Consider the following 26692-nt stretch of genomic DNA (forward strand, 5'->3'; position numbering starts at 1 on the left):
ATATCTTAACATTGGGTACATTACAAACTTAAGTACCCTGTGTTATGTACAAACTTAACTTAGTCAAAATAATCAAAATATTAAGTTACCTTAAATTTCTAAGGTCTCGGTAGACATTACCTTCCTATTATGTCCTCGGCTTTATTAAATATTACAATAAATAAGATAAACTAATGTCCCTAGTGTAGGCCGAGAGAAAAAAAAAGCCGGAGAAAAAAACTCTCGATACTCTTTTAAAAATTTAAAGTCATATACAAGACAAAAAAAAAAAACAGTATGACCATGAAATGATCAGGACAAACACGAGACAGCCAATCGTGTGTGACGAAACCACCACACGTCACCTGCTCACAATATTTTAACTATATCTATATACAGATTGAGATCAAAGACATAGCCTGGTCGAGCTTTATTCAATCCCATGCCTTTTCATCATTAAGTAAACTTCAGTAAAGACAGAGATTGAAGCGCAGCCGGAATCTTATTTTATAATAAGATAAACATTCCTATAAAGGAACTACTGTTCCTGAGCCGGCATTTAGGAAATATTAATTTGTGGTCGTTCCTGAGTGTTACATCATGCGAGGCATGTCGGTATCACTACGACTAACAAATAAATGCCTATTTTTCTGTATGTATATTATATTTTCATGAATATACTGCGATGCAAAGGTCAGGATGTTGATCTCTTTAAATTTCTCTTTCAGAGATTGTTTACATCCCATTTTGTAAATATAGCCCTTTTCTGCAGAATAAAAATGACATTATTATCAGCCGCATAGCCCCATAGCAAAATGCCATAGGACATTATACTATGGAAGTAGCTGAAGTAAACTAATCTAGGTGTATCGACATCTGTTAATAATCTTATTTTTTTAACCGCGTACGCTGCAGAACAGTCTACACCACTGCAACTTTGAATCAATGGTTATTTCTAGAAAAACGATTGAGTTAACTAAGTTCAATTTATCACCACTGAGTTTTGGATGCATATCAATTTGTTTTACATTTGGAACAGAAAATTTGATACAATTAGTTTTTTTTACTATTGAGAAGTAAGTTATTCACACTAAACCAGTGCACCAGTGCAGAGAGAGCGTTGTTTACATCGTCATAGTTGGTTTCTTGTCTACGTTATTTAAATATTAATGAAGTATCATACAATCTCATGCTTCTTCTCTACTAAATACGGTAGGTCGTTTATGTATATTAAAAACAAGAATGGACCAAGAATTGAGCCTTGTGGGACCCTCATCTGCATATGAGATCCAGATGACTTAGTACCATTTACTTCAACCTCTGAGTTCTATCACTAAGATAGGAACTCAGAAGTTTTAGTGCGGTATTTTTGATGCCATAGTGACTGAGTTTCCTGATTAGTGTGTTATGATGATCACATTTAAATGCCTTATATAAATCACAAAATACACCTAAAGCATCACGCGACTCCTCCGAAGCATTGACTATCGAAGTAAAAAGCTCGACACCGGCATCAGTTGTTGAGCGTCCTTTTGTGAAACCAAACTGCTTCTTATGTAAAAGATTATTCCTTGTGAAATGGTTTAAAAACTGACCGAGAATCACTTTTTCAAATATTTTACTACAGACAGGTAGAACAGAAATGAGCCTGTAATTTGTTGGATCTGTATGACAACCGGACTTAAACAAAGGTATAACTTTACTATGCTTCATAAGATCAGGAAAGTCACCACTAATAATACATTCATTAAATATAATCGCTAAGTGGGGTGCTATGATATCAACAATTGTACCAATAATTTTAACAGATATACCCCTGAAGTCAGCGTTGTTTTTAATTTCTAAAGTTTTAAATTTCTTAACAATTTCATTAGCATCTATGGATTTTGACGCCGCGTTGGCGCAATGGTTACAGTCATGGATTGTACCTGTTGCGCTGGCGGTTGTGGGTTCGATCCCCGCACATGACAAACATTTGTATTGGCCATAACAGGTGTTTGCCGTGGTCTGGGTGTTTGTGCAGTCTTTGCGGGTCTCCCCACCGTGCCTCGGAGAGTACGTTAAGCCGTCGGTCCCGATTGTTATCATGTATACCTGATAGCAATCGTTACTCATTGTAGAAATATATTAACATCTGATCCATCTGCCACCGGGCAGAGAACTGGAGCGCAAGGTGGGTCCGATGCAAAACCCCCATCCATCTCTACTCATGCCAACTGAGTATGAGCGCTTGGAGAGTTTGAACCCTGAAGACCTCGAAAAACACCACATCGTCGGCTCATACATCTACACCGACGGTAGCAAAATAGAGGGCAAAGTAGGAGCAGCCCTAACGTGGTGGGATCAAGGTAAGGAAGTAAGATACTCCACGTTCCGGCTTGAACCGCATAACACCGTTTTCCAATCGGAGATGTATGCACTCTTCCGAGCCGTGGACATGGCGAGGAAATCGAAAAAAAGCTCTATTAACATCTTGAGCGACTCTAGATCGTCACTTGATCTACTAAGGAGTCCTTCGGTAACCCACCCTCTGGCCATTGAGATGAAGAGTCGCATCAGGCAAATCCGAGAAGACAATAGAACGGTGCGGTTCTTTTGGTTGAAGGCCCACGTAGGTACACCGGGAAATGAAAGAGCGGACGAACTGGCTAAAAAGGCGGCCCTAACGAAAAAGACGGCACCCGACTACGACAAAGTTCCAGTGTCGTACGTCAGAAGGCGGATACGTGAAGAGACTGTCGAGTTGTGGCAAGAAAGATACAATTCTTCGGTAACTGGCTCGGTCACGAAAATCTTTCTACCAGACGTAAAGACCGCTTACAAACTGGTAAGAAAATCGGCACTAATATCTGTCGACACACAAGTACTGACCGGTCACGGAGGATTTGCGGCGTATCTACACAGATTCCACCTTAGAGACAGCCCTTCGTGTATCTGCGACTCAAACTGTCAGGAGACAGTTCTGCACATTCTGCTGGAATGTCCGAGGTTCGACAGAGAAAGGCTGGCTCTGGAACTTAAACTCCAGACAAAGCTAGACCAGACCTCGTTCCGCACCATCTTGGAAAACGAACCGGGCAGAACGTCTTTCCTGACATTCGCGAGAAAAGCCGCTTCCTTGGCTGCAAAAAGAAATAGCACGACCGCTCTACCACAGGCTGCATTCATACCACATAGTGCCAGTACCGTCACAACAACAACAACTACCAACACAAACACAATTACACAGACACCGACACACGTTCAGGTCCGTGTCCCATATACCGTTTACCAGCCTGGGGCAACTGCTTCTCAGCCCCTGAATACCCAAACTCTGCGGGGCCAAATAACACAGACCACACCGTCTTCTCTGCAGAGTTTGTTCCAGAAGAGAGCCAATAAAAACGTACCTCCGCAACCTACTCACAGCAAAATACCAGTGGCCTTGTTCAAAGAATGGAAAGGAAACGGTGAAGTTGGAATAAAGACCAGATGCGTGGCTCTGTTTATGGACAGCGAAGCGGAGAGAGTCGGAATGAGTTTTTGTCGCTCCGAAGGTCAGGATCGTCTGGTGGTCTCGCCGGGGCTTGCCCTGCCGATGACAGGTAGCACGCAAAACACAAGCATAAAGCGCTCTAAGATCGAGGCGCTTACGCAAAAACCGAAGGACGACTTAATTTACCGTCTGGTGCGGTTGAAAAATAAAACAATCGTGCTTTTCGAGGAAGGAGAAAGGTCTGCCTTCGCGCAGTCAAGTTTGTGGCTACAGCGGCTGGACGAGGCCTCCGGAAGGATCAGTGTGGACTCAATGAGAGTCGGATATGACAAAGGCAACGTATCAGACAGGTACGGGTGTCTAAAGGCCTCACTGAACAACGAGGTTATTATATACGAAGACAGGGGGGAGGATCTAGCCTACCTAAAACCCAAGATCAGGACATCTAAACCCCCCGCATCGCCGGCTCTTGAAGAGCCCACACCCAGCGGATCGGAGCGCCTACAGAAACAGGTCGAGGCCCAAAAGGCTGAGTTAAGCAATCTGACAAAAGCCACACCGAAACCGAGCCTGATGTCGGTGGCGAAGTTTATCCAATCGACGATCTCCCCAAAACGAGGCAAAAAACCGCCCCACTTGTCCCCCAATCAGGTTGATACAAGAGAGCGGCAAATTAAGGCGTTGAAAAGGTTCACGGAGGACGAAAGTTCGAAGCACCCGGAGGCGCCACCAACTGTTCGAACAAGGACCGATATGGGGCAAGTAACACCACCAAGACTTCGACCAGCGTCCACACCGTCTGAACACGCGCAAAATGCACTTACCGAGTTCCTGGCCATAACAAAGGCAAACCGAGAGGTGAACCTGGCCACATGCAATAAGATCATGCAGACCTACCAGTACAACAACCTAAAGTTACTGGAGGTGGAAGTCGAAGAAGCCGAAGCAGCCATTTACAACAACGACACTCGACAGATACTCAAAGGAAATATGTCGGGGAGGTATATGGCTGCATATAACATCACAGCAGGCTTCGTGAGCGCAGTCGAGTCTGAGGGGCAGGAACAAGAGCCTCAGATCTTCAATACACCACCAGGGGACCCGGTGGTGGTAGTGGCAAGATGCACGAGAGTAATGCTGGATGATCGGATACTCCGGATGGCTCAAACCATCACGGGGGACCGTGACGCCGATGATTCTTCCGTGGTCTGGGGGCTACCATCACTGGAATGGATAAATGGGGTTCCAGGATGTGACAAGACAACTCGCATAGTCGGGGAATTCGATGAGGACGAGGAAGTCGTCATCACGACCACAGTCGAGGCTGCCAAAGAACTTAAGGAGAAGCTGGCACACCGCTATGGCGTTAAAGCCAAATCTAAGGTGCGCACTATGGCCTCCGTACTGGTCAATGGTTTTCGAGGGGGCGCAAAAATCAGCCGTCTTACGGTAGATGAAGCCCTCATGAACCACTTCGGGGCCATAGTGATGGCAGCCCGACTATCAGGGGCCAAGAAGGTGGTCCTCATCGGAGATATCAACCAGCTGCCGTACATCGACAGGGAAAACCTGTTCAAGATGCGGTACAGCAGACCAACCCTGATAACAGGCATATCGTGGGAGCTGTCTTGTACGCACCGAAACCCCAAGGATGTTGCCTTCGCCATCAGCGAGGTCTACAATGATATTTATAGCTCAAGCCCAATAATCCGTTCCCTGCGCGTGGAAAGCTTCACGGGCGCGCGAATCTCTGCAAGACAGAACTGGACCCTATACCTGGTTTTCACGCAGGAAGAGAAGAAGTTGCTGGTGGACCGGGGATACGGGAAAGGGGAGGGGTCGCGTGTCTTGACTATCCACGAGGCGCAGGGCCAGACGAGTGAGAGTGTCATCGTCATCCAGACGAGGAGTGGGAGGCTGCGAATACATGACAGCGTTTCGCACGCGATAGTCGCGGTGACTAGACACACCAAAGCCTGTGTCTACTACACCGACTACAGAGATGACGCGATCTGTCGTTTCGTCGGGAGGGCGGCGGAGGCTACGGAAAAAGACATCCTCGAGCATAGTCTCAAGATGGCGATTCATAATAGAGACACCGCCGTCGTTGAGAGTATTCTCGAGATGTCAAAATAAAATTCGAATAGGTTGCTTTGCTTGGGAGGAGTAAGTTGGTAGTAACATAGATAATATTAAAAAATATATTTTTAAGAAAACGATTATTACGCATGTAAATAATGTAAGATTAAGCTAGATATAAGTATAGTATGATAAGGAAATAATAATAATACAAAAAAAAATGTACCATACATTAGATTAAGAACCGGTCGGTGGACTCACGTCTCTTTTGGAGACATTAAAAACATAGTCTGACTTGAACAGCGATGTTGCTGAGTAACGCCTACCTTGAAATAGAAAAAAATAAAAATAAAAATTGCATGTTTTTAGGATAAAAAAGGACATGGGTTAATAAGCCCGTGGATGTGTATATATATTTAAAAAAAAAAAACCTCTGATCCTTCTCCTACATGGGAAAAGAGGCCTATGCCCAGTATTGGGATATTACAAGCTGAAGCGTGCTATGGATTTAAAAATAAAATCACCTTTGCACGCATTTACATTTTATCTAAGCAACGATTAAGCGACTTCGGGCGATGATATAAACGCCTTAGTTGTCGAAAGTGGAATGTCAGCAAAGTGTTTTTCCAAAGCACTTGCCACCTGATTAACCGCCATAATAGAGTGATTGTCAATGATTAGTTTACTGACACCATTACGTTTTTTTTGATTTTCCAGTTTCAGCATTTATGATATTCCAAGTCATTTTAATTTTATTTTTACTAGGCTTAATTTTATTTTTAATGAATATTGACTTAGCCGGGGCACAAACAAGTTTAAATTTTTTTAAATATTTTCTGATATAATTACAAAAAACAATGTTAGTACGATTACGATACGATTTCTCGTGTAAGAGATCATATAGTTTTTGCCTACTTTTATAGATTCCCGGAGTCGCCCAACTATTGAATGACTTACAATACTTAGGAGAGATTTTTTTTGGAATAAATACAGTCTTGAGCACGCTGTAGTGTCTTATTAGATCCTACTTGTATTTTTTTTTCCTCCAATATATAGTCCTAGTATTTCCTTGTAGTCCCAAAATAAGCAACTCATGCCTGTGTTATGTAACCGTAGATTGATATAGCTTAATTTTTTTTATTAATCTACATACATATATAAATATAATAGATACATTGCGCTCAGACTCGAGTCGGGAAATAAACCCACAAACTATGGATCAGAAAGTAAGGTCACAGTAAACTGCGCCTACTGGCTAGCCAGAGACGTGTGTTATGTATGAAAAGCTATGATAAATTTATTTATCCAATTATCCGTAAGTCTCCATAACAAATATATATTGTATTGTATTGTATTGTAGTGGGCTCGGTTTTCCGCATTTAGACACAGAGGTGGTCCATTATGCGTGAAAAGTGGGATGACTAGTTCAGCCAGCCCAGCTCCTTCCAGAAGCTCAGAAGCCTCCTGGGGCGTTCACAGGCTTCTCGGAGCGTCCTTATTCCCTTAAGGATGGTAGCCCGGTGTGTGGCCACTCCCTCGCATTCCAGGATTACGTGGGCGGCTGTTTCTTCAGCAGCCAGACAGCCCCTGCAAAGAGGGCTGTCTGTTGCATTCATGATGAATAGTTGGTGATTAAGTGCCATATGGCCGGTAATCGTGCCAACAACTATTCGGATGTCTAAACGGTTAAGACTGAGCAGTCGGCACGCTAGTTGCGGTGATACCTCTGTGAGTATCAATTTAGACTGCCTACAGCCGGTTTGGTTTGCCCAAAGGGCATTGTGATTTGCACGTGTACGTTGCCTTACCCACGAGCGCAGTTGTCCAAAAGGTAGCGGCATTAGGATAGTTGGGCCGGCAACCTTTGTATTGGACCCCTGTCTAGCAAGCTCATCGGCAGCGTCGTTACCGTGTGATCCACTATGTCCTTTTATCCACTGTAGTATTACCTCATTATGTGAGGCTAATACTTCCAGGGTTTGATGACATTCGTATATAAGACTAGAGTTAATCAAGTTGCTCTCTAGTGCTTTAAGTACAGCCATGCTATCCGACAGAATACGGATTTTGTAATCCCTAATGCCTTTTGACAGGACGGCGGTGGCTGCATGGGTTATAGCAACACATTCACATTGAAAGATGGAACTGTGTTGGCCCAGCGTTAGTGATAAATTGATATTAAGGTCTTGTGAGTACACTCCAGCACCGGTACCAGACCCCATTTTGGAGCCGTCCGTGTAGATGCGGACCTCACGTATGCCGGACTGGTCTCTTACAGCCTCAAATGGTTGTATATGGTATTTCCTTTCAAAAATATGTTGTTTGGGAATCCTATCACATGGAGCAGCAAGTAGTGGCTCATAGCTCACAAGGTTGCTCCAAAGTTTGTTGTGTGGACCCTCCTGGTTGCACCACAGGCCCAAGTGTTTCAGCCTGATAGCTGACATAGCCGCCTCCTGTTGTATAAACAGATTAAGCGGTGCCAGGTCAAGCATAACCTCAAGAGCTGCTGTGGGAGCGGTACGCATGCAGCCAGTGATTGCAGAGCACGCTATTCTCTGAAACCGCTGGAGCTTATTTTTAACGGTTATAAGTTCTGTTCTCTGCCACCAGATAACCGCACCGTAGGTAATAATAGGCCTGACAATGGTTTTGTAAAGCCATAGAGTAATTTTAGGTGATATGCCCCAGCTTTTGCCGAGGAGCCGTTTGCATTGGCAGAGGATTATGCTGGCTTTGTTGATTTTTGAGTCTAAATGCCTGTTCCAAAGAAGTTTACTATCCAGGATTACTCCAAGATATTTGACCTCCTTGGTTAGGGCAAGACTGGTGCCAAATAATTTAGGGAGTTTGAGGTTCCCTAAATTCCGTTTATTAGTGAACATCACAAGTTCCGTCTTTGCGGGGTTCACTGTTAGTTCGTGGTCTACACACCACTGTTCAACGACTTTTAGTGCGGCCCTCATTTGGTCGCAGACTGTCCTCTCAGATGGTCCACTGACGAGTACAGTTAAGTCGTCTGCATAGCCAACTGTGAGAAATCTGCGGTCATTGAGCAAGGTGATCAGTTCGTCGATCACTATGTTCCACAGAAGTGGGGAAAGGACCCCCCCCTGCGGACACCCCCTCGCTACAATGCCTCTGGTTGTTTCATTCACAGTGAATTGAATGGCCCTGTACCTGAGCATGCTGTCAATCCACCCGGCAATTGTGTTATTGACCCCACGCTTAGTCAGGGCCCGGCTTATGCTGGTGAACTTAGTTTTATCAAAGGCCCCTTCAATATCGATAAAGGCGCCTAGGGTTGATATTTTGTGGTGGAGATTGCCCTCTATATAGGATATAACCTTATGTAGGGCAGAGTCCGTTGATTTGCCCATTGAATAGGCGTGCTGGTTGGGATTCAGAGGTTGCTCAACCAGAGTTGTGCTCCTCAGCTCCCGATCTATTAGCCTTTCCAGAACTTTCAATAGAAAGGAGGTAAGGCTAATAGGTCTGAATGATTTTGGTTGCGAGTAGTCTCCTTTGCCGGGTTTGGGTATGAAGACTACCTTAACCTCCCTCCATAACTTTGGAGTGTAGCAGTATGCTAAGCAACTCCTATATATAGAGACGAGGTGGTCGATTAGCTTCCTATCACTCCATCTTAGCAGACCTGGAAACACCTTATCCAGCCCTGCCGACTTATATGGAAGGAAACTGTTGATGGCCCAGATTACTTTGTCATGTGTGACAATTTTCTTGGCGGTGATCCAGTCCACCATTACAGGTGTCTTCTTTGGCTCTTCCTCCCATGCCACATTACTTTCGATTTGGCATCCTGGGAAGTGTGTAGTTATTAACAGTTCTGAGGTTTCCAGATCCGTTTTGGTATATGTTCCATCCGGTTTCTTCAGGCATCCCAGGCTGTGCACCGGCTCGCTGCACACTATATTCTTAACTCTGTTCGCCTGATTGTTCGTTTCAATATTGGTACAAAAGCGCCTCCAGCACTCCTTCTTCCTCATTCTGATGCGCCTTTTGTAGTGATATTGGGCTTGCTTGTAGGCGTCCCAATGGTGTTCGAGACGAGTATTCTTTGCTCTGTTGAACAACTTCCTCACCCTGCGTCGTAGCTTCTCGAGCTCCGGTCCCCACCAGTGCCCCCTACGAAACTGTCGCGCGCTGGGCGATGAAAGTGGGTTGTTCGAAGCTGGTGATTAGGCAGTCGGTTAGCTGGTTGATATGGTTATCTATGTCTTCCGTGCCTTCATGGTTATCGGGTAGTACGACGCCTTTGAGTTTCTCCGCTGTCAGAAGCTCATACCTGCCGCGGTCCATCTTCCGAGGGTTACGGCGGGGTTTAGGTGCCGTCAGCGTGATTTCTAAGTTGTATTTGATCCACCGGTGATCGGAGCACGACACGTCGTCAGACACATGCCAATCTGAAATATATTCGGACACATGCTCTGTCGCCAGAGTTAGATCAATGATGGTTTGGGATCTCGAAGTTACAAAAGTTGGTTCAGATCCTTTATTTATAATGTTAAGGTTAGTTGCGATTAAAAAAGAAACAAAGTCCTCACCTCGCTGGTTGTTGTCCTTGCTGCCCCATAGCGCATGGTGCGCATTGGAGTCAGCGGATACAATGAGCTCCAGACCCTGGCGCTCGCAGTGCTCAGCAAGCGCGGCTAGCTCTGGGGTGGGGATGTCAGCATCACCCGGCAGGTAGGCAGATGCTATCACCACATCAGGTAAGCCTGAAGAGGGTTCTTTTTGGAGCCTGACGGTTGTAAGATCTCTGCTACAGAACTCGGTTATTAAGGTGATGTTCACGTCCTTGTGTGCATAGATACAAGTGCGTGGGTGGTGTACGTTATTATTTAGAAGTAACTTACCTCCAATGTTGCTTAGACCGCAGATCCTCCCCTTCCTAATCCACGGCTCTTGGATCAGGGCCACGGTCTTCGTTTTGCCCTCCAGCAATCTGCGTAAGTTGGCCGTCGCAGTCTGGCTATGCTGGAGGTTAGCTTGGGTGATTGTTAGTAGGCATTTAGGAGGAGCTGGCACCGCCATCATCGCTGGATTCCAGGATGGCGTCGTCAGGATCCCCTGGCTCGTCCTTGGAGAGATCACCCAGGTCTATTTGGGGACCCTCCTCGGACGAGCCGGTGTCGACGACAGGCTCCTTACTGGAGCCCGGCTGTCCCTCCACCATTTTGTTGTCTGCACTGCCTGGGTCACTAAGGACCTTCTCGTCCGCTCCGAGATTCGGCAGTGCGGTAGTGCGGTCATCGTGGAAGCGAGCGTAGATGTTACCAAACTTGTAGTAAACTCTACGCTCGCTTCCCCTCAGCTTTTCCGCGTCATCCTCTGGGATGCCAAGGAGGAGATACATGGATTTCTTCTCCTCCGTTGGCACCGCATTATAGAGCGCCCAGTTGGAGACGCGGAACTGCGGGTTCTGGCACATGATCCGCAGGCGGATCTTATCCAGAGTATCCTCCGGGTCCACCTGCGGGATCAAGAGCCCCACTTTGACACGCTGCGGGATTTCAGACTGCCTTTTGACAACCAGCCTGGTTCCCGCGCGTGGTGATGTGATCCTCCCTATGGAGCGACGAAGCCACTGAAGGGCAAAATCGTCCCTACACCACATCTTAAGGGTGCCCTCACTATGGAAGGCTTTCCCCCTAAACTGCGGTGCAGCAACGGGTGTTGCGGAAGTGCTGGGCGAGAATATTTCTTCGTCCATCACCCCCTGCAACCGCCTCTCAATGGCCTCAGCCTGCTCCTTCGAGAGGTCATGGTACGGCTCCATCATGATCGCGACGCAGTAGTCATTAGACTTTAACGCGTCCGCGTATCTGATGGAGTCGGTGGTGTGGGTAGGTTTACGACGTTTGCCACTACCCTGAGGTGTAAGGGAGTCATCCGGTCGGTCCCGCTTCGCGGGTTTTGGCCGACTCGGATGCTCCCCGTGGCTAACCTTCGTCGTATTCTTGTTGCGGCGTCTGGCTCGCTTGGTTCTGGAGGCGCTGGCAGCAGCAGTTGCCACAACTTCAGAGGGTGCCCCCACAGGTGCAGCTGGCCCGGCTACGCCAGGGACCTGCGCAACACTGACAGGGGCAGCGTGGGTCCTTTCGGTCCCTTCGGCAGCTTCAAGCGGCCTACTCCCGTCGTCAGTCGGGCGTCGCGTTCGCCGCGCCTCCGCACGGACTACAGCCCGCTTCCCCTTGCGAGCCGACACCTGGTCATGTTTTTTGACCTCTCTCCTCTTAACGGCCACCAGGTTCCAACAAGATTCTTCCTGCCAGGGTTGGGTGGCTGTCGGCATTGCTGCCTTCAGAGAAGTGAGGTCCATGGTACTAGTACCCGCTTCACTACTCAGGTGCTGCACCTGAGGTGCAGCCGGTAATTGGGTTGGCGCAACACTCAGGTTGTGAGCCCGAGGTGCAGCCGGTTTATCAGTTGGCGCAACACTCAGGTTAGAAACCTGAGGTGCAGCCGGTTGGTTGGTGGTAGGCGCTCCAGCAGGGTTGTTCGCCCCCGGTGCGGCCTTGGTGTTAGATTTTTTGAATTTATTTTTGTTTGCCATAATAGTGTTAGAAAAATTCATCCTGAGAGTGCTTCCACTCTCCTTCGAGCCCTCAAGTGGGGACGCTGTCAGCGCCAGAAGTCACCTCAGGATATAGAGCCCCACCCCGCCAGGAAGCAGGCCGAGCTGGGCGAGATGATTTTCACCGTCCCACCCGTCGTCCACCCCCAACGGGACAGAGCTCTCGCCTGACGGCCCTCTGACGGGACGTCGCAGCCGATTGACCGGAGGTGGCTAGTCTCCAGCCTCCCGTGTCAGGAGAAATCCAGACCAAAGTGGAGTGTTGCCTAGGAGACGTACAACAGCCGACGCTCTTTCGGCTCAGCCACCAGGATTCCTTCATCCCCCCTTACGGGTCCCCGCGCACGGCACAAACACGCAGGTGGTCAATTAAGGCCAACCCTCGCTTACTGTTGCGAGGGAAGGTCCGCAGGAACTTGACCACACCATCCCTGCAGAAGTGTTATGTTGAACCTTGTTGTGGGTGTCTATTGAGTGTAGAAGGTGTGTAGGTGCATGTTTAGTATGTACGCTCTTGCGCGTGGGCCTGAGGGAGTGTATCTGTGTAGTATGAATGTGGTGTTCTAGGTGAGTATGTTATGTGTGTGTGTGTGTTACGGGAGTGCCCGCGCCAGCACTGCCCACGGTTGCTTGCGCAGGCACTCTCGGCTTGTTATTCATTTAGCACCACCCAGGGGGCACGTGTAGGGGCAAGTGGTTAGGTAGTACCTACGGACGCGAATAACTTTACCCCCCAACAAATATATATTGTGTATATAGTTTCGTACGTATAATAAATTGCTAAATAAAAGAAAGTACCTACTTGTGTTAAAACATAAGTTATGACGTTATCCATTCTTAATCTGCAACGTGTAAAAGATGATACTGATAATATAAGCTCCTTTGTCGTACTCAACAATATCGGTACCAAGTTTATCTTATAGGTTCAGTAGTAAAAAATAATCTTAAAAAATCTGGATAACAATTATCAAATTGTGACAGCGATTATTGACAAGCTGTTGTAAATCGGTTCTACCTTACAACAAATTAGTTACAAATTCGAAGCATTTTTCCTGGTATTGTCATACGATAGAAAAGGTGAAACCAAAGATTTTAGAATCGTAGCCATCCACTGCGCTGAAACAGACTCCCAGTAATAAATATAACACTCAGGTTTAATATATATCTGTTTTGATAAGTTTGATTGATGTGCTTCTCCAATGCTACTAGTAAGATCACAGCTAAATAATACTACTTTCAAGCAGTGTTGTTCCTGTGGTGAGTAAGGTGACCAGAGCTCCTGAGAGGATTGGAGGTAGAGTCGGCAACGCGCTTGCTAAGCTTCTGGTGTTGCAGGCTTATTTTAACGACAATAATCACTTACCATCAAGTGAGCTATACGCTTGTTAGCCGACCTAGTTTTATTAAAAAAATTGAACTTTTGCTTGTGTGAGATTTTGTTATTATTCCCTTATCGAGAGCAACTTAAATGTATGTATGTATGTAGGTAATCGTATTTAAGGCAACTTAATATTGTTTAAATAATTTTATATTAATAACTATTTATATAATTTGTTTGTAAATGAGTTCTTCTTGTTCTCTATTGTTATTTCTGTTTCATCATTAAATTTCACTTTATGTCAGATATTTTTGACATACTAGCTGTGCCCACGATTTCGTTCGCGTGGTCCAGCCTTTTTAGAGTTTAGCTGGAACAAACAGAATGACAGACAGACAAAAATTGTAAAAAATGTTTTTTTGGTATACGTACCGTATACACATTCATATGCATTTAGTAAAAAGAGGTTTTTTTAATATTACAAACAGACACTCTAATTTTATTTATTAGTATAGATTTCTTTTCGAAACCTGTGAAACCAGAAAACTTTGCGCTATCAGTATCAATTGCTAGACCTTAAATGCTTGATAATATTTTACAAAAGATTCGCAAAAGTGTTTTAATGGGGGACTACACTCATTCCACTCATTTTCTTTTGGTACACCTAACGCAAAAATTAATCTAATGTAATTTTTAATTTAATAGCAAAATTTTCCATTAACATCCTAGCGACTTTCCGACTTATAACGACATTTATATACATATATAATAAGAAAAAAATTCCTTAAGTGTATAAATTCTAATTTTATTCCTTTAGATATCCTTAGGATATTCCTTTACCCGTAAATTAAGCATTTTCATAAAGTAAATATGTTGGGAAAGTTACATAATTAATGAAAATAATTAACATATCAAATCCTCTTTTTTTATAAAACATTGAATGTAAGTTGTGAGTATTACTAAAATTAAAGAGGGAAAGGATTTTTTTTTTGTTTCTGTCTGGATTCCCTATAATTTAACATAATTCCTGCACCGCATTCTCGTATCCGTATTTTTTGACCAAGCCTTTTTTGAAAATCTGAAGAAATCTGAAGAATCTAAAAATTTGTGAGGCTATCAGAAGTTCATCGACCGAACTTCTGATAGCCTCACAAAGTTCCACAACTTTCAATAATTATCGTTCCATTATTATATGCACAAATCAGGGTCACAGAAACCAAAGAGTGTTAACGTAAATACATTACAGATCTTTGTGAAGGACCTGCAGATTTGGATGACCTCAGTTACAATATGGAATCCAAATTTAAAACCATGAAAACATTTCTTTATTATTTACAATATTAACTTCTATAGGGGAAACAATATTAACTCATCAATAAAAAACCTTTTAAAGCGTTGTGTTACAAAAAAGTAAACAAGGGAGTGCTATATAGGGGCATAAAGTATATTTTTCATTTTCAGTCACTATATTACACACGTGTTTTATCTTCGGCCGTCAGTCACCTAAAGTCAAATTCAGACTGCGCGTTTCAGTATACGCGTATTTTAGATATATTGACTCGAACTCGAACTCGAATTCACATATAACAATACATTTAGTCACACGCCGAAGTCTTTTGAAATAGAAAATTATAAATGAAATATATTAATATTGATTTGAGAGAATATTGATTCACTTGTAAAATAGAATGCTTTAAGCTATGCGCCTTCCTTCTTGTCTTTTGACATTTGGTCTATTAACAAAAAAAATATTTTCAAGAAGGTGTATATATGTGTATATGTGTGTATATTTTCATGCATATATCAGTGATCTACCGTACTACAGATAAGGACGTGTTTGTTACGATACACGTTTATATGACTACGCGTACCTTCGGAGCGTAGTCCGCGTAAGGCTTTAGGTTGTTGAGTTGAAGTAAAATTAAGGGCCCTGACAAATCGTGCGGTTTCGACTCTAGACACGAACGATAAATAACATGAAACTTTAATGTTGTTAGGCGCGGTTGAGATATGCGGTGTTCGGTAACGGATTAGAATTAAGGAATAACGGGAATTGTCTAGTTACTGAATATTTAGTTATCGTTCTTACGTGACAATTAGTATAATTAAATGTCATTGAAATATGTAACCGTATTATGAGAAGGCATCTCATGCCTCTGCTGGCCCACTCCGGCGCAGACGTACGGGGGCAAGGAGAAGGCGGTTTGCCCACCTCCTCCCCCCCTCGTAATAGTGGGGTCGGCGGCCGATAGTCGGGGGACTTCGGCCGGCCGGACGACACGACCCCATACGTCTGAGGGGTGGCCTTGTTGTGAGCGAGGCCACCCCACCATCATGCCGGGGCCCAGAAGCTTTGTCCGGGCCCACCGCTGAGGCGAGGTGGCGAATGCTAGCGCGACCCCTCTCGCCCCACCCAGGCGGATGACTGCTCACACGTGGTGGTTTTTAGTCAGTAGGAGTCTGACATAACCCTCTGGCGCCCCCGCGCTGAAGGGTATCCATGATGGATTTTCCCCACGTAAAAAAAAAAAAAAAGGAGTTCATTACGAATTTCACAAGTTCATTATATAATTTTCTATAGGGCGCTAGTTTAATGACTTCTCATAATACGGTTACATATTTCAATGACATTTAATTGAACTCCTGTGCCAACTTATATTTATGTTTCTTTTTTGTGAAAATCAATAATCCTTAACTTTTTAAATTGTGTTTTAATGAAATGAGCACGAAATGTATTTATACAGCATTATTACATTAAAATTTATTTTGAATACGTTTATAAATATTAATTTAGTAATTTCGTCACATTAACCAGTTCAGATTTTACTAAAAAATATTTTTTCTTAATTAATACCCTTAATTTAGATTAAAATATTTATAATAAAGCAGATCAAATTTCCTCCTAATTTAACCGCTTTAATGGAAAAAAGATTCCACCTCTAACACAGAAATAAAACGCCTTTCACAATTTTAAGACGTCCTTCAAAGAACACTCTTTGCATACAAATGAAGGGAAGAGGCCAGATAAGCAGATAAACTCTCGTAGAATCTTTAAATATCAGGACTAAGGAGATAAAGACAAAAGATACCATTTAATAAATTTCATTGTTATCATTATTTGAGAGATGCATCTTTAATTTGATTTTTTATTAACGGAAAATGATAGAAGATGATGTTAAAAGGCTAGGTTAAATGAGATTTTTTTTGCATTGAGCTTGTTTTGTGGAAGAGTGGAGTCGCTGGAGGAGATATTCATCCCTTTATCCTTGAGAGACGTGTATTTTGATTATATTACACCTATTACAACTATACTAGTAGTCGCCCAGTGATCGATATTCGACTACAATTAATTTAAATTATAAGTTTGAACCTTTAAAGATCTGTTGTCAAAGACTAAATACTTCTATAACAATAAACCAAACAGTATATGTGCGTGTGTATGTGTCAAATACATGATAGTGTGTATAATGTTTTTGTTTTGATTGATTAATGTATTTATATGAAAATTTAAAAAAAATATTACCATCTGCGTTCCTTCTCTATATAAACTATAAGTGTGCAAAATATCATACTCCTCCGTCCCCGCAATTTTTGTAAAAAGGGTACAAAGATTTTGCTTCACGTATTAATTAATATATAGATTTATATTACTTACTGATACTACTATAGATTTTATTATTTTCTTACCTCCAGTTAATTTATATTAACAATGTGATGATATTGTATTTCTGCTATTATATTCCTGCAGGATCTGTCATGTTCCCTCATCCTCATTGTCTGATCCCTTGTTTTCATAATCACAACGTCTCGACGAATTTATATTATATATATATATATATATATATATATATATATATACAGATTTTGTAAATATTTTATTTGATACTGTAGTGAAATGTAATTTATTTTTTCTCTACTAGAAATATGATTTCTAATCATGCGGGTTATAAAGTTACTTGAGTAGAAAAACAACTATGCTTTTAAAGAATAAAAATACAAAAGTAGTATTTATCTGTAGTAAAATTACTAATTAACAATACCATATCCTTTACAAGTGGCGGTCTTACCATTATGACAGTCTGTAGGTAATTAACTAAAAGAAATGAATGAACAAGATATATTATATCTCATATAAAAAAGAAAATTGATAATGTTAATGAACCGTTCGCTATTTATATACATTAATACAAACGTTAAAACAGTAATTCCAGTACAACTAACCAGCGCCAATGAGACGTCACATAAAATTTGCTCATTTTTCGTCCAACGAATTTAAATTGCCATTTGATGTTTTACTGGGCAAAATTTTTGTCGCCCTCAGCCTCAACGCAATTTCGTTTTATTCTGTACCTAATGTTTAATATCTACCCACGTTTATAACCCAGTTGATTATTAACGTTGAACATTGTTCGTTTTCAAGTAAATAAATTAATTAATTAAGTTGTAAATGTCCCACTGTTGGGTAAAGGTCTCTTTATCATATAAGGGTTCCAATGAGTGTAAACAATTAATCGAACAACGCCAAACAAATGATTTCCATTCTAAATTGTTTCATCTCCCATTTTTCTTCTTATTTTGGTTTCATTGAGTTTTGCAAAGAATACAATCAATGTTTTCTCCATAGTTTTAATTACAATTATGATTTATAGTAGCAATTGTTACGTCAATTCATTTGCACCAAATTTAAGTAAATAGGCTTTCATTGCTGTATAATTACTTTGTCAATTAGTTTAAGAGTGGGTACAATAAACCCAGACGTGTTTCTGATTACAAACTTTTTTATAATTTTCTCGAAGAAATGGCTGAGTAGTCATGCCTAAGTCCAATTTCACATTCCGCAATTATCTTAAAACTTTATTTATGTGTATTGTGTAGTTGGGGTGTACAATAAAGTGTAAATAAATAAATAAATAGTCTATCTTAATTTAAAAAGTCAAATTTAATATTAAAAAAAATTCTCTTTTGCTGCTTACAAAGGGAATGGATGGCTGCCATCTCAAAAACTGTGAGTATAATTATGTAATATTATTTGATGTCTTTTTTCGGACAATTTTTAAATTTTCATGAATATTGTCTGTCTTAGTAATGATTACATATCTCATTACTTGTTTTTATAATTTTTAATAGCCTTAAACCAAGTCTTTCATAGCTAGTATGTACGACTTACTTGGTTATAGATACAAGTTAAAAATGAGCCTATCGGAATAACTGTACCTACTGCTACCCTCATGCGTGACATAAACTTAATTACAGGCGGTTAAAGGCAGACTGTAGCGAATGGAAATGTAATAACTGAACTGTGATGTAATTTAAATAAGCTTAATAATGCTTTACATCCAGGTACATTTACATCCGGGTGAGCAGGTAGCACTAGATACTATTGAGTTATGTGCTATAGGTGTATGCAGATGGATTGGCAACTTGCAACTGCTAGACTAAAGAACTGGACAACACTTTTTTCGTTATTGCAACGTAAACTTGATGTCAATCCATAATTAGTAACTTTAATTTAAAAAAAAACTCGTGTTATAATTATGACGTATGTACTTTCAGCTTCCTCCGCCCCCTCACATCGAGCTGGTGATGTCAATGCCCTACCTTCGCACAGCCTTCAAAAGACCAACAGTCAGAGTACGACGTAAGTATTGCGCTACATAATATATATAATGGAAATTTCACACTCAACGGCTCTCCATAGGATAAAATTCTGCGTTGAGGGTTTAGGAACACATACAATACAAATACCGACCGGACCGGACCACGAGAAACATCTGTATGGCCTAGAAAATTCACTTCTCAGAAACGTGATCATTAAACTTATATTTTACATATATATATATATATATATATATATATAGTCCGGTACGATTAATTGATGGATATTTCAATATTTATTTTTTATGTGCTGAACACTTTAATTGATTTAAAAAAGGAGAAGAATTTTACAATTTATAATAATAATTAGTAATATTAGTTAGGAATTTAGGATTATTGATTTTCTCAAGTACCCAACTACCATAAATGATTTTGTCATCGACGTACAGAATAGACAAGATAAGTGCGAACTAGATAGCATTTGAGGTGAACCTCAATCAAATTGGAAGACCGTAGAAATAGTAGACATTTTGTATTTAACCCTAAACCTAGCATAATACAGATATTTACAATACAACATTGTACATACATAAGAATAGATACAAATTGTTTTAATACTGCAAAATATTGGTAAATAAAAACAAAAATAACTTATCGATTTAAATTACGATCTTAAATCGTTGATTATCGAGATTACGCTTTAGCAGTGAGAAATCGATTTCAGATGTGGCATTAATCAACGTTCTACTACTTGATACTCGTCCGTGGCTTGGCTCCGTTGTCACTTACATTGACTATGTATTTTATGTACTATACAAACATACATATACAGCGTCTTCGGTGCAACCAAACCAGCCCTGCGGTCACCAACCCTCCTGCCCAGCGTGGTGACTATGGGCAAAGCACATGAGTTAACGTTATTTTTGGCGTAAACTTGTGGAGGCTTATGTCCAGCAGTGGACTGTATAGGCTGTAATGATGATGATGATGATGATACAAAAATTATTAAAAACATCGATATCGTAAATAGACTTCGAATTTTTCGTAAATAATATTATTTTAACATATACAGTATTTTAAAAAATTGTTGTTACAGACAGATAAAACCAGAAAACCAATTGTGTAATGTGTGGGTAATACAAAAATAAAATCGTAGATACAGAAAACCAATTACGAATAAAAATATTCTTTCGAACAGGATCGAACCCGTAGTTAAATTTAATGAAAAATACAGAAATGGTCGTAATATTGACCTTTAATAAAGTCAAAATAGTTAATGGGTAAAAGCAACAAAAAATCCCGGTCTGAACGGGGTCATTCAGACTTGAACCCTTTCCAGAAAACTCTGGCTCCGCACCTGTGTTAGATTACTTACCTTACATATTATACGTCGCTATTCAAATATTTCGTATTCGAATGATGCGTATTCATTTCGTTATTTTTGTTAATAAAAGAAATGTGGAAAGACTCGAACTCTTAAGTATATATCTTACAATTTTTTTTTTACATTTTAATTTGGCTTTTAAATCAAGAAATGTGTGAGAGATCTTCATTTGATCAAAGTATTACTTTTCGTGTGACAAAAAAAAAAAAAACAATTTAATTTATATATAATGATACTTTTACTTTACGGGACTTACAGCATCTCTCATTTTAAAACTCACGATATTTCGGTGACTTTGTAGACGCTGTATGTTGATAATGACAGTGAAACCTTTAAAAATTCATACATCAACATCTTATCCATGTACAATTGGCAACCTTATCGCTAAAAGATTAGTAATGTACTTTAATAGACAGCGTTTGAAAAGTTCATGAATATTTTTAGGAACATCTTGGTATGTAAAGCATATTTGGAATGCTACACTGTTATACAGGCAAAAACTAGGTGTACCGGTTTTGATGTTTCTTTTTTGATTCGAAAGACCAACAAAACAAGTACCAGTGTTGTGTGGTTCCATTTAAATTTTAACGAGATTACCCAATATTATACTTCGTTCTGTCAAAAGTCAATAGTAAAAATATATTTTTTTTTTTTTGTTAATTTTTAGTAATAAAACCTCAACGAACATATAAAAAATAAATTGGCCGAATTGGCCGAATTTATTAATTTTTTTTTGTTTGATAATTGACACAACTATTTTCATTAAGCTTAGAAATAGTTTGAAGTATATGTGTTTTAATTTAATACCTTTCGCTTGCGTAAATCCCGAAAATTTAATTACTTTTGTGAGAAGTAGCATAATAAGTTCAAAACAGACTCAATACTTGAACACGTTAATCATTACATGTGAACGTTCCAACCCAAGACGAATATCTTGCAAAGCCTCGATTAACCTAAGCTATTAGTAAACGACGCCTAAACCCTTGGTATTAAGAAGAGAATTCTAATACGGATATATTCTAAATACGGTTCTATCTGAAGAGGCTATCAGCGGTTGCAATTAAGATTAGGACTCCTAAACGACAGACTTGGCGCCCGCTGAATTATAATCACTGGCCAGTCACGCAGCTGATTAGATGATAGCAACTGACTACGGGATAAACAAGACAAGTTCAACAAACTCTTGTAGTATGTGTAGTGTGTGTTTTTCTTTGTGTGTTTCTTTGAAAAGAAAATTTAATAAAATATTTTTAACAAAAATGTCACCATAAAGTGTGAAATAGTTTTCGAAATAAGCAAGTCGATAAAATAATTTTCTTTTTTACGTTTTAATACTATTACTAATCACTTGTAAAAAATCGAAAAATATTATTTTACTAATAATAAAATACTGACTGACAATAGTTTATAAGAATTATCTTCAATGTTATAAAAACTTATAAGAGTTCTCTTCTATCTATTCTCAATGTGAAAATAACATAATGACTTCTGTAACCTTCAAAAATAGCTTGTTCTTCAACTTCAATTATGTCGTACTAAATAACTAAACGGTTATCGAACTTGACGAACTAACAATTTAAACTTCAACTGAAAGGGATTACTCAAGTAAGATGTCTGTTGAACTTAGTCTCAAATAGAATCAATATTATCAACCGTGCTTTTTTTATGATATGGGTGCCTTAAAGCCGGCAAATATTTGCGTTCATTCAAATATTTATTTCTGGTCTAGATGTACGACCAAACAAGGACATATGTTTGTCCTAATTTGTCTCCCGACCGTATCTTAGAGAGCTGGTAAAGCTATCAGTCCTTATTGTAACCTTATAGATTTTAAAACGATAGTCCTTCATGATAAAGGAATTGTCCACAATGGAGCAGATTGACAGAATAAACTCCAATGTTTCCTCTATATGGCCCACGCCCAGTGCGATGTTTACAAGCTATTTCATTTGAGTTCTCACATCACAATGTTCACATAAAATTAAGTTGACCATTCAATAGACCACAGTCGCCTTGAATCACGACGCTAGAATCCATAATTGAACTTGTAGAACAGCCGGTAAAACGATTCGTACGACCGACTTAACGTGAATGGGCTCATCTAATGATTGTCATTAGACAAAGTCACGCTATTACGTCACTCGTAGATTATGTTACTTTACCGCTTTACTCTAATTAGACGTGACTTTCTGACTCGATAAATCCTTCCTCTGAAGACCTTTATTTTCTATTTCCTTATTTTAGATATTTATATTTAAATTTTCCACTTGTCACTTTTTGTCCTAGAAGGACTCTAATATCGTTTGTCTACAACATATTTGGCCTGTTTGAATAGAGAATATTTACATGTTTTTTGCGAGATTAAAAATGTGTAAGGTTAACTAAATCTTATAAGCTAAACAACTTGTAACCGTTGTGAAGTTAAAGATCAGGAATGGTGCGAACCATAAACGTCAAAACTATTTATAACCAGCTGACCCGGCGAACTTCGTATCGCCTAACACAAACTTTATCGTATGGTATTAAAGTTCAAATTGACTTTTAAGTATTATCACAAATCTTTTGTATGGGAGTATAGAAAAGTGTTGTTTTTAGACTTTTTCAGGAAATTTAATATTTTTTTTTTTTTTTAGAATTTTTCTCTCCGTAAGAACCATCCTCGTACTTCAAGGAATATTTTAAAAAAAGAATTAGCGAAATCGGTCCAACCGTTCTCGAGTTTTGCGCTTAGCAACACATTCAGCGACTCATTTTTATATTATAGATTAAAAATTTTAGCGTTTTATTTGGTAATTTCGAGATGCCATAAGACGCCAAGAGTCAAACATACAGAAACAAATATTTGTAAAAATACAAATAAAGTGCGAATCGAACCCTCAAGCATCGCCAGTTATAAAACTTTCGTAATACACCAGAACAATCACCACTCGACATTACTTACATACATACATATATTAATAGCATTAATCATTAACATGATAACACCCATGTGAGTATAGAATTGAAGGCTTCCTTTGCATAATCATTAAATTTTAGCTTCAAACCCGTGAATATTATTTAAATCTCAATCACAGAAACTCAGCTTTCCAATCGCAGATCCGTACAATTCCGTTTATCTTAACACCTGTGAGGGTTGGGATGAAACGTATTATGTTCTTAGAGTGCCACTACGTTATATTATTACGTGATATTTAATTTATGCCTAACAAAAGATTATTTGGATTTGAATGTTTCAATAGATATGAATACTTATAATCAAACTGTAATAGAACCAATTCTGTAGAGATTAGTCAATATTTGTACCAAGTTATAATTCGTTTATACCTAATTTTATTTATAAACTGAAATCTTATATAATACTAATTATATTTTTATACCAAGGTATTTTCTTAGTTATTTATATATTATATTTCTATATAAAGCATGAAACGTGTTGTCTTTTAGCATCCACATCATCAGAAATGTATGTGCGTTCATCTCGTAACGCGGTGGGTGCTTTGGACGGCCGAGGACTGGTGGCTGTTATCAAGAGGCAGGTGCCACTGGCGGGCCAGTTGGATCACGAGCTGGCGTGGGGTCAGGGCTGGGGGTGGGTGACACTGCCCAATGGTGTGTGGAGTGGGCGTAAGTACATCTATGTATTGTCAGCCATTAGGCTAGCAATTTTAATCTGTGACCTCTTAAAATACGAATATAAAGTTATTTTCTTTAAAAATATGCTCGAAAGTTTATTTCGATATATATGGTATGATGTGGGTAGAAATATCTGAAGATTATTGACTTAAACTTCGAAAATAGCTCCATATAAGAAAAAGCTATTGTGCATGTATATAACATTAATTACAAAAAAATATAAGCTAACTCAGTCACAAATAATATTTGTAATTTAAGAAAATATCTAAAACAACGAATTACTGTTAATAAAACGATTCTCTAAAAGATAACGAACGTTCATTTCCGTGAATTGTTCTTAACTAATTTTCTTAAACACTACCAAGGCAATTGATAAACTACTTTATTTTAAATCATTACATTTGTATTGCAGGTTTGACTTGGTCGCAAGAAGGCGAGGACTTTGCTCTTCACGCGATGCCCATCATGCATCACACTAATGTGTCCCAAGCTTGCTCCATGCTTGATGGTGTTACTGCCTACGAAGCTTCGGCCTACGAACAAGCCCTTGCCGAATACGATGACACTGCCACTACTTCCGACGACTGGGACTTCGGAGTCGACTGCGGCGATTTCATGATGTGAAAACCTACCGAATTATTGTCTCGTACGGTCTTCTACTTTTCTTTTACCGATGACTTTAAAAATGGCGGGATTTGGAGACAGCCAAATGTCAAGTTCACAAGTGTTTGCTAGCGTAACTGCTATAATAGTCGACATTCTCAACGTCAATATTTACAGTATACACGATCGTTAGGTATATGTTTGATTTATAATTGAATGCGGCTCCAAGTTTACGCTATTGCTCAATATTAGGTAATGGTTCAAGTGCTGGTCACGATGGAGACATTTTTACGAGTATGTGCCAATTATTATATGACTCCAATTACAAATATGTCTTATGAATTTTATATTTCAACAGTCTTCAGAGAGAGAAGTACCTACGTTAATAATGAATTGACTAATCGGAACTCGATTCCAATAATAGTTGCATGCTTTTTAGGTGTAACTGTGTTTGTCATAGAGGTGATGTGTGTAGCCATTAAACTTTTAGAACCTCGTATTGTACTGTACGGCCTACGACACTTAGACGATGTTCAATTAGGTATAGACTTTTTAAGCACAGATATAATAGACGGGATTGGATAATTCTAACATTTTTCTTCCCCCTTTTCCTAGACCAGAGTATTTTTAATTTTTTTTTAAACATGTTATTCGTGGTACCTTTTTTAAGCCCTTAAATATATCCAATGGAAAATATTTAAAATTTTTTGAAAGTTTTACGTGTACGAATGCAGGGTAATGTAATGCTTTTTAAGCAAACGTTTCGTATTCTACACAAATAGTTTTTAAATAAAATTAAAATCTGAAATCGCACAAATAAAAATACCAAGTTTGACCTTTACGTTAAAAAATAGATATAAGTAAAATCGCTTTGTCCCCAATGACACCAATGAGTACTTAAATAATAATTATCCATAACATTATTGGAATTTCGTATTTTAGACTTAAGATGATAATTTTGATGTTAGATAGTAGACATTGGTCGGTAGAGAGTATAACAATATAAGACCCCGCTGAAGTACACGAAGGAGCTACTGTATAATAACCCTAAAAAAATGTCCATTTACACAACAAAATCTTCCCCTAAAGGCAGCTGTAACTTTATATTATTATTGGTATAATGGAATTTTGGAAGAGCTCCTAATATATTATCGAAAATTATGCGGTATAGTTAATTGTTGTAATCGTGGATTAGTACAATTACTGTCGAATGTACATTATACCTAGTCGCTATAAAATCTTCCGACCTACCCAAAGACTGCCTAAAGTTACTTACCTAATACCTGTGTTGTGTAAAATCCAGGCGAGGTCAACGCAGAATGTAACCCTGGCCCTGAGGAAAGTTGCTTTGCAAGATTCCCTGCTTTATTCGAGTAAATAACAATAATACCCTTCTCTCCTTCTATACAGAAACTTATACATTCCTTTCTGCCTTTAGTTGAATACCAGCTGTTACCTTAAAACCCTGGTAATCTAATTGTCTTAGTAAAAAGGTACCTTTGATTGCAAAGGATCTGTAGAAACATAAATAGTCACTCTTGTCGAGACTAGGGAAATATTATCTAAAAATAAGAAATTGAAAGAGGAATCTTGCAATTTAACTATAGATGTATTAGCTAATTGTGTGATTACGTGTATGATAGATAATAAAATAGGTGTGTTTTACCATTAGTGGCGCGAAAACCATTGATATAGATAGATGTACTTTTAAATGTGTTCTTTAATTGAAAAAAACTGTATCGAAAATGGCGACAAACGACGTTCTAAAAATATCTAGAACGATTGATTGTTATTTATAATATTTATATAATACATGTTTAGTTTTAAAATATGTGTAAAATATTTTCTTCGTTTTTTATATAAAATTTTAACTTTTAATAATTATTGTATTAGTCGGCAATAAAATGTGACGCTGGTTACGTCAGAATAAATATTTTTGTAACGAGCACTTTTCAAATTGATTTTGCGAAGTGAATTTATGTGTATTTGTGTGTATTTGTTTTTAATTGTAAAATATATATTCAAGGT

The 26692-nt window shown here is 39.6% G+C and overlaps 1 protein-coding gene across 1 annotated transcript in view; it reads left to right on the forward strand.

Annotated features, from left to right (window-relative positions):
* LOC123662344 overlaps positions 1-24685 on the forward strand; it is a 111851-nt gene extending 87166 nt beyond the window's left edge. Inside the window, exons 5-8 of the mRNA XM_045597197.1 lie at positions 18427-18454; positions 19003-19087; positions 23873-24052; positions 24474-24685. Of these exons, the coding sequence (XP_045453153.1) occupies positions 18427-18454; positions 19003-19087; positions 23873-24052; positions 24474-24685 (505 nt within the window). The remainder of the gene's footprint in view (positions 1-18426; positions 18455-19002; positions 19088-23872; positions 24053-24473) is intronic.
* Positions 24686-26692: the final 2007 nt, after the last annotated feature.

Source organism: Melitaea cinxia, chromosome 18 (assembly GCF_905220565.1).
Source record: "Melitaea cinxia chromosome 18, ilMelCinx1.1, whole genome shotgun sequence".
Classification (NCBI taxonomy): domain Eukaryota; kingdom Metazoa; phylum Arthropoda; class Insecta; order Lepidoptera; family Nymphalidae; genus Melitaea; species Melitaea cinxia.